This window comes from Notothenia coriiceps, unplaced genomic scaffold (assembly GCF_000735185.1).
Source record: "Notothenia coriiceps isolate Sejong01 unplaced genomic scaffold, NC01 NC01_scaffold00022313, whole genome shotgun sequence".
NCBI lineage: Eukaryota > Metazoa > Chordata > Actinopteri > Perciformes > Nototheniidae > Notothenia > Notothenia coriiceps.
The window spans coordinates 28,509-38,384 of NW_011355014.1; the positions used below are offsets into that span (position 1 = coordinate 28,509).

General features: G+C 40.5%; 1 protein-coding gene across 2 annotated transcripts in view; it reads right to left on the reverse strand.

Moving 5' to 3' along the window:
• LOC104953934 (mothers against decapentaplegic homolog 2) overlaps positions 1-9,181 on the reverse strand; it is an 18,973-nt gene extending 9,792 nt beyond the window's left edge. The window contains exons 1-2 of one of the 2 annotated variants that reach the window (XM_010780979.1): positions 9,098-9,181; positions 7,975-8,202 (exon numbers count right to left, since the gene is read on the reverse strand). In XM_010780979.1, coding sequence (XP_010779281.1) covers positions 7,975-8,202; positions 9,098-9,101 — 232 coding nt within the window. In that variant the 5' untranslated portion in view covers positions 9,102-9,181. The remainder of the gene's footprint in view (positions 1-7,974; positions 8,203-9,097) is intronic. The other variant, XM_010780981.1, reaches the window with a different exon arrangement.
• Positions 9,182-9,876: the final 695 nt, after the last annotated feature.

Genomic DNA, 9,876 nt, shown 5'->3' on the forward strand with positions numbered 1-9,876 from the left:
AAATCGACTTCAATTGATCGATCTAAAGTGACCAAGAGCAAATAAAAACTATTAGTAGAAAACAGGAACAAATACCGCAAGAAAGGAAAGAGGAGTTGCAAGGCCCGTGTCGAGTCCAGTCTCGAAGAGAGAAAATTATTCTTAAGGAATTTGGTCCCCCTAAACCAGTACCAACGACACGTGTTGTTGTGTCACTCGAGTTCTAGCTCATGCTTCCAGAAGTCCCAAATTCTGGAAGGATCGTAGAGTTTTTAGATTTACATAATGAGCCACTGGCGTCTGTATACGTCCCTGTGTGGGAGAGTTTGACTAACAAAGGGGCTTCCATTGGTATTACGGTACGTCACAATCTACTACAACATGAGTACCAGATAATGAACATAAGTAAATTGTTTTAGAACCTTATTCTGGGCAGCATAATACTTTTTTCGGTTTTTGAATTTAATTTATCATGGAAATGATTTTCCTCCGCACCTCCGTTGATAAAAATTTATTGATCATCCGGTTAGAGATTTAACAGTCAAGACCGGCTTCCAACGAGCTTGCGGATCACTGCACTTGTTCATTTCCTCAAAAATACGATGTTTTGACTGTAGCGACAATTTGTAGTCAGGTCCGAAGTCTTCTTGTTGTATCGGGAGGACGCTGTTACTTTCGACCACTTACTGTAATGCTCATCAAAATCGGTCACCTAGAGTTGACCAAATCCGGAGCCCTGGCGTGAAAAATGAACCAGTTATGTAGCCGCTGGGGTTGCCAAACTTCGTGTAGTTTAGATAAGTTGTTTTTTTGCAACGACATTATATATGGCCGAAAAGTCGTATGTTATAATCACATCATGTCACGTAATTATAGGAATTATGGGGAAGTGTCTTGATTTCATACGAAAATTTTTTTCAAAATTACTCTACTACCTATAGTTTCGACTGATATATGTTTTCACGGTGTTTAGCTTTTGGTTGGGGTCATCCCCAGCCTCCCTAAGTGGGGGGTCCTTCTAAAAACTTGTTATTATTGTTATAGTCGATACCGTAAGACCATGTGAGACTCTTCCTTTTTTTATTTGATTAATGACTGGGGCTAGTATTAAGTATCTATAAATGACGGTAACAAAACAAAAGCTGAAACAAGAGCTGTAGAACCGACGCGTCTTCTTTCGGTCCTCTATCAGAGCACACTGAATGAAATTTTAACACCATCCCATCTATCGGTGGGTAACAAGACACTGGACGCATGTTGAGTAGTTTGGCCACGACAAAAAAACCAGTATAAAGTAATACACCATTAAAATAGACTTCCACATGGGTACTCATATTTCTTTCTCAATATGGCCCGTTTCAATAAGAGCGCACCCCTGAAGGCCCGGTTTCTTTTTTTTTTTGTTTTTTGTTAGAACTAAGCTACCGGTCTTCTGAGGCTTTTTTTTGTACGTCCGTTCTACAAACTAACTCTTCTACTAGGATGATACACTCGTCTTCAAAAAGTTGTTTGGGCAAATCCAGAGAGCCATGAAGGTCAGGTTGGGCTGACGTAGCCCGTCCGTCGCAATCCTCTGTTTGCACGGAGGTGTGTTATTTTAACTTGGAAGGGGTCACTGGAAGGGGGGGGGGATTTTTTTTGATATTTTTCTAACGGTTTAGAAAAAAACACAAAAAAACCAAGAGGTGAGGTGTGCAGGTGACTGGCCAGGCCGCTGGTGAAAACCCAGCCACTGGTGGGTCAACTCTTTGGTGACAAAATCTTGGTTATTCGTCCTGCAACAACCCCGTCGAGATAAGATGAACTGGACGGTTGTCGCGACAACTATCGGCAGGCTCAGTAGGAGCGTAGAATTTCCGTCGGTCCGATGAGGTCATAACCGTATAGGGTCGGTACGTCACCCCACAAAAACACTTGATGGGAGAGACTTTCCACGCGTTACAACAAGCTGACAACTACCCGACGAAGACTCACAAAACTAGGTAACGATTACCACAGGTTCCAACGACAAATCCAGGTGAAAATAGGACTATATCATCGGTTGCAAATCCACTTTTTACACCTACTTCATGAACAATGTAAAAATACCGCCCTGCTACTGGCCAATACCTGGACGCAAACGTCCAGGGAGGGTAATTCCTCGACCACAATTGGGACCGTAATGTCCGACAAAAGATGTTAATAAGTCTGTGTCCGAAGAGATCTTGATATTCGAAGGAAGAATTTACTACTTTTTTCATTTTCCATTCTAGAGAAAAAGTTTTCGATTTTTTCTCGTCGGCTCTCGGGACAAAAACCTATCAAACATGATTACGGTTCCTGTGCATGAGACTTCCACCAAATGCGACAATTTTATGGGATTCCATAGCACCGAACTACTAACAGGAGTTGAATAAAGTCTTTGTTCAGGACAAAGACCTGCAAAATATGGATAGATTTTTAGTGAAGTTACCTAAAATGAGAGAGGAGACAGCGTCTGTCAGAAAACGGAAGAAGTATGACAATGATTATTTGAAGCTAGGATTTTCATGGACCAGTCCTGATGACACTCCACTGCCACAGTGTGTTATCTGCAACAAGGTGCTTGCTAATGACAGTATGAGACCATGTAAACTCCGGTGTCATATTGAGACGAAACACCCATGTTTGGTGACCAAGCCACAGGAGTTTTTGGACCGGAAGCTCAAGGAATTGCGGTCACAGAAAAATGTCATTGACACATTTAGCACTTTGAATACAAAGGCAACCGAAGCATCATACCGAGTGGAGTTACGAAGGCAGGTAAACCTCACAACATTGGTGAAACGTTACTCCTCCCTGCTGCTAAAGACATCTCCGTCTCAACTATTTCTCTCCGAGTGCAACGTATGAGGAAGCTGCCATCCTTAACCTCAACATGTTTAAAACATAAATATAAAGAGGTTTAAAAAAGCTATTGTTTAATGTTTTAAGGAGGTGACGCTCAGCCAATCAAAAAAGAGAAAGGTAGCGACAACAGAGCATTTTATGACATTTTCTCTTACTGGACCTCTTTGAAATGCAATTGAATACCCCTGCATTATAGCAACAACAACAATAATAATAATAATAATAATAGCAATAATAATTGGGAGGGGGGGGGCGCGGCTGTGATTATGTTCTCTGAGGGGAGGCTCACCTTCCCACACTTTGGGAACCCCTGGCATAAGGAGATGAAACATGCTTTATGTGCTCTCTAAAACCTAAATGAAGTCTACAGTATATCCCAAAATGTCAAGAGGAAGCCCGCTTGGTGATGCATGTGAAATGTTCCACGCATCTTTCGGACAACCAAAATAAAAAATTAAACTCCATTCAAATGTTCTATAATGCAATAATGAACACAAAATACACAGTTCCATCAGTAAAGGCGCCCAGATGGGGAGAGGGAAACGACCTCAGCTCAGAGACCTCCGTCATCTCCATCTATCGCTTTCAGCACGCCAGCAGCACTAAGGAGCATTCAGGTAAACTGTCCTAGTCTCTAACATTGGATGAAGGGTGGGTGGTGGGGTGTCCGGTGCCTTGCTCATGTGAACCACCTCTTCAAGTACCATATTTTAAGTCTGTTCGGGGACTTGAACCAGCGACCCTACGGCTCCCCGTCCAAGCCCCTGCCGAGTGCCGGCTGAGCCACTGCCGGACATATATAGAAAATATCCTATATCACCATAGGTTACATCGTATTTGTAAACAGCAACAGCAACGTGCAACAATAACTTACTCATGTTTAACCACACTTCAAAGTTCAACTGCTAACACAATATTATTTGTTCTCTCTATCTGAGAGGTGAGTCTTGACTCACTCATACTGACTGACTTTAAGGTTTTCTGATGGTACTTTTAACACCTTTATTATGTGAGAAATGGCCCGACAGGTCCGAACAGAAAACAAAATGACATGGCGGAGGTTGGCCCGGTAGTAATTCACACTTCATTCCTGTTAAACCTCGTGATAGTCCCAGAGTGCCTTTCCTTGGCCCCGGTTCAAAGCCCTCTGTATACAAAAAAACAGACAAAATAAAAAATGGGGGATGAATACCAGCAGGAGTGTCACAGGGGGGAGAGATTTATAATGTGAACGCTCCAACTCCCTCGTAAATCAGAGCAAAAGGCTTTCAGGTAGGGGAGCTGGCATTTTTCAAGACAAGAGAGACAGAGAGGGACTGAAATAAAATAAAAAAGGAGTGATATAAAGACATTTAAGTGAGGAGTTGTGTGGAGGTGAAAATATAGATTTAGTGTTGAAGATAGAACAGCCTAATTAAGAGCAGGGTAGAGGGGGTTTTCTTCTTTTTCGCTACGGAGCATGCATGCTCATGCATATCTTTGACACCTCAGTGGTTCATTAATGTGTTGGCACACAAATGAAAAGGCAATGTTTTGCACAAAAAAAAGACTGGATAAAAGATAATGTCATGGCTCTGACAAAGTGATCTTCATGACGTTAACAGATATACAGTATGTAAAGTATACCATGTTAACCATTTTAGCTCAGCATATTAATGTGCTAACTTATAGATGATGCAAAGTTAGTTCTACAGATATTATAAATTCTTATTGAAACGTAAACATGGACGTGGAAACATCATGGGAGTTCATTATAGGAAATCAGGTCTGGACACTTTTGTTTTGGCATATGAAAGTTTGTTTTCTTTTGGTTTTTCACCATCTGTTATTAAAACGTTTTAAACACACCCACTCGCTTGCCCCAGAGAAGGAGTAGATTAAACATGAGCTCAATCGGACATCTAACAGACAAAATAAAGCCAGGGTAAATATTTCGGACATTTCGGACTCAATCAGTTCAAATTCAACACGACAATCCTTACTTTCTATTGATATCTCAGTCTGGAGGAAGAGGTTACTATCCAATGTAGCTGACCCTTTAAGTAAGAATGTAGTTTAGAACTAACCAGACAGGATCATAAACATACAGTCTGATTAATTCACTCCACACACAGACATCCCTTCATATCTAAGCTTTGACAGACATGTTGTGTGCGGCAGACTGGACATGTCCTGTCGTCCCACAGCTGAGAGCCGGCGGCAGACTCATTCAATATTTGGCACCAAAGGCTCAGCAGTGGTTGAACCTTAATGTTTAGCCAGTTAGAATAAAGAAATATACTTAATTTGGATGATTACATTATTTTAAAATGTGTTGTTAGTGACTGGCATTCTTTGTTAACTGATGTGTCAGCCGGATTGGCTCACAGGGACACCATTTTCTAAATGCTTTGAATCAACGTTTACTCAAAATGTGAAACAATCATAACCAACTTTGATGACAATCATCTAATCATAAAAAACACAACAATTAATATCAGTCTCATATGCTGCGATCACTCCTCTAACGTATTCCCACCGCATTACTTCCATGTGATGCAATTAGGTTACATACTGTATAAAGATCATTTGCCCGCCTCTTTCTTTAAACGGTCTGTAGAAGCCCAGCAGTGAGCTGCTGAAAATGTTATCTCTGGTGTTTTATGATGCTTTTAAAACAAAATACTGCCCTCAAGGTCATTATTACAGAACAGATGTTCCTTTTTGCTCCGCAGAAAATGTACCAACCACCTGTGCAACTCCTGTGTTTCATAGTCTGAAAGACGTGAACTTCAATTTCACCTCTTAATTATCCAAGCACACTGAAAAAATAATTCTGAAACAACATGTCACTAAGCATCTTTTTTCTTTACAAAATGTTTTTTAAACAGGTTGCATCACAATGAGGAGGAGGTTTAGTAGAATGCGACTTTAGTTAGCAGGTGATGTTATCCAGATTGTATTTCTGTAGGTCTCCCTTGAAAAAGAGATCAATGATCTCAATGGGACCTACCTGGTTAAATAAAGGTTTGAAATTAAATTAAATGAGATTATATCTAAATAAATTCATCAATGAAATTGTGCGTGCATAATCGTGTCAATAACAACATCACATCCAATCTGACCACACTTGTTAGCAGGAAAGTCAGCTTTTGAACAGTTGCCAGAGAAAGGGGGATGGATGTGAGAGGAAGGTGAGAGAGGGGAGAGAGGGAGAGGAGCAGCGAGAGGCTAACGCTAATCCACTTATTAAGGCAATAACTGCAAGCTTGGAACCTGCGCCAGATATTAATACCTAATCACGAGTTAATTAAAGGAGGGTTAGTTAGCACCTAATCCTCTGTGATGGGGGGTGATAGCGGCGGGGAGCGACAGAGTGTCCTGAGCGGGTGGGGGGGTGATAGGCCTTCTATAGTGCTAAAGCTAAGTGCTAAAACCAGAGCTGTGGACTGAAGATATAATTAGCTGCAAGGTGCCAATGTTGCATTGAGCTGTCTTTAGACTACTTGAGAGAGAACACATTATCAAATGGGAAATTTCTCTGGGTGTTAGAGATGATTAATGGACCATAAGGCCAAGAGGTAAGAACTACAGCGAGAGGGAGAGAGGTATAAGGAGTACAACAAGAACCACATCCTGTTTATGTGGAATGAGTTTTCATCCACTTGGCCTTTGGCGCTGAATAGAGAGGCGAAGTCCCTCCCTTTCCGGTGGAGCTCCATGGGACCTTATTTTGGAAAAGTTATGCATTGAAGTCAATGGGGAGAGAAAGATTATCTTTCGATCCCGTTTGAATTGTGCCACAAATTACACATATAATGTTTGTCAATTTAAAAGACAATTTTGCAAGTCAAAAAAAAAAAAATGTGTCGTAAAACTGTGAAGTAACACTTTTTTGTGTGTGAACCGCTCAATGAACTACATCTCCCGTCTCGCACCACACACCAAGACGGCCGTCACGTTGCCACATTTCACTTCTTTCTTTCAGAATGGGGCGAAAAGTATTAAAAGAGGTGAACATCACTACAAGTCTGGGCATGTTGAGAGCTGTACATACACACAAGGGGAGTTAGTCTGTTCCGTAAGAGCCAGCATGCAGGACCGAGATTCTGGGATTTGTAGTCTTTCTAGTTGCGTATTTTTCATATTCTTGTATCTCAACAGTTTTACGACAAACTGTGACTTTTTTGACATGGACATTATTATTTAAGATTGACAAACATCATATGTGTAATTCGTGGCACAATTCAAACGGGATCAAAGATAATCTTTCTCTCTCCATTGACTTCAATACATACTTTTTCCGAAATAAGGTCCCATGGTTCGGAAGTAGATGGGCGGGACTTCGCCTCTCTATAGGACCATCAGTCCTTCAAACTGCAGCATAGAAGTATTAGGGCCAGTGCTTACATAGCGCCTAATTCTGAGCGGCAGCGTGTTTTTCAATGGATTCTAACGAGAAAAAAGCGCATGTCGTCTGAAGCAGCTGCCTCGACAAAAAGTGCTGCACCCAAAAGGCACTATGTGTACATGGGGGCCCCTAGAATGAGGTCAATGTGTGATTATTGAAGTAAAGTGATACTCATACTAAAGCAGAATAGTAAGAGTGAGAAGCCCCTTTTTCTTTTTTAAGATGTAGGAGCTCAAGTTAGAGACTTGTGTTTTGTTGGGACTTGTTTTATTTGGTTAGGGAAGTCTCAACTTTTGTTTGTTGTTTTGGAGGTAAAACGCTAAATCGAAGAGTTCCCTTGTGTTGCTGACTGTTTCCTGGAAGAAGGCAGAGTGTGGAGACGCCCCTGGTCAGGACATCAGCGGCACATTTATAAAACAATTTGTGTAAAAAGGTGATTTGTTTGTAGAAAGCTCCCAGCAGCGTAGTTAGAGTGAGAAGAACCTCTTTGTGTTATCAGATGTCGGAGCTCAAGTTAGAGACTTGTCTTTTGTTTGGTTTTTGGTGAGGGAAGTCTAGAATTGTTGTTAAGTCAACTTTTGTTTGTTGTATTGGATGTAAATAAACTGCTAAACTGAATGTTCATTGTGTTGCTGACCCTTTTCTTGGAAGTAGGAAGGAGTTCATGAAGTGTCTGAGTAACACAGCATTGGTACATTTAGAAAACGTCTAAAAAGGTGATCAGAGCTGTGGTGTACCTATGTGCCTCCGGGTCATCTCCACAGTGGCGTTCCTGTTGACGTTGGACAGCAGGCCGAGGCAGAAGCGCTCAGAGTTTGAAGGATCTGTGAACCCGTCCACGGTCAGCGAGGGCTGCGAGGCGTGAAACGTTTCCCCCACGCGCTGGTTCAGCTCGTAGTACGCTATCGAGCACCAGAAGGCCGGCTCGGAGTAGGTCACCGGCTGAAGGTCTGCAGCAGAGGACCCTAACGTCAGTAAGGTTTGTGGGGAAACATCAATATCTGAAACAACACAGTTTATACTTGGGACAAAAAAAAGCACTGGAAATGCCTGTGATCATAATCCAACGAGGTGCCAAAATGTGATGTTTTAAAGCAATACTTTACCAACAAAACACTCATTTGTTTATCAATTACTCACAACGTGTTACCTTGAATTCTCAAAGTGTTTCCACAGTAAACAAAGAATGATCAAATGGGAACAGTCTTGATGAATTAAAGTCAATATGGGCCATGTTTATCGGCAAATTGATGTAAAAACGTCCGTTTACAAACTCTAATTTATCCAGTTGTATTCTCACTTCTTATCAAAACAGCACTAATTATAATACATTACTATTATTTGTCAAGTCTGAAATGTTTCTTGCACCACAGCAGCTCTATTTGCAACACCAACAAGGACACATATTTAAGACTAGAAACAAGACAACAGACATTTAATGTAACATTATTAGAATTTTCCGTTTTTGATGCATGCATTTCACTCAAACATTACTAATACACAAAAGTGAGACTGTTTATGTGAAAGTGATTTAAATAGTTACGGTTTTAGTGAAAGGTCATGAGTTTGGGAAGTGAGAATCTGACTGGATAACTGAGACTTCGATTATACTGCATGAGTTGTGTGTGAGTTTGTAAACCTTCTGATATAGTTTTGGTGTAATTTACTTTGTTTCCTCAAACTTTTCTTTGTTTTCTGACTCTTTGTTCACCGTGGAGGCGATCAGGACAAATAATGCTTTCTTGAAGTATTAAAAAGGTAACACAGGGTGAGTTCTTGATATACAAATATTCATTTTGTGGTTGAGCAAATCATTTAATACACAGTAATGAATGCTATCTCTATTGTTTTGTCTCTTACCCATGCTGTGATTGACAGGAGACAGAGTGCTGGGGGAGAGCTCTGCTGGAGAACCTGACGGAGAAAACAGGAAGTCTTTTATTTAGACGGGATCAGAACCTCGGGGTTAGTGAGAGTAGTGGCTGCCTTGTCTGGGGATCCCATAACGATAGTGTTAGTCTAATCAATTTGCAGTAGAGTGATGAAGAAATGCGGAGTAAGAAAGATATCTTTGTACTTCTTACATATTGCTTTTGTTTGTATTTTACACTTTGAAATATCTAAATTAAAAAACTATCTCCCTCCTACTGTTATGGTTATGACTTAAAGCAGATCGAAGATGCAAACTGAGACTTGATGAGAATTTGGGAAATATCCATACATTCAATCTCCAAAAAGGATCCTGGAGAAATTCAAGAGGCTAAAATGCATTTTGTTTGTGTGTAGTATCGTTCAATTGAACATGTAAAAATAAATAAAGACGACAAAAAATCATGGGAGAAATTGTACAACAGAGGTTCAAAACTAAAAATCACATAATTATAAATATTTATTCTTAATTAAAATGTTCTGTAATGCATGTTAACAGCTTTAGACCACTGCAACCTCTCTGAATAATCGTTATGGTAACTTCAATGTTTGATTAAAAAAATCTGCTTTTAATGTAGAGTCAGTCAGAAGTAATTCACTTGTAAAAATATAACTTTTGTAAACCCAGAGTAGAAACCGGGTATTTGCAATTCATCTCTAAGAGAGGATCTGGTCTATTCAGGGTTCATACACTTTTTCACCAATGATTT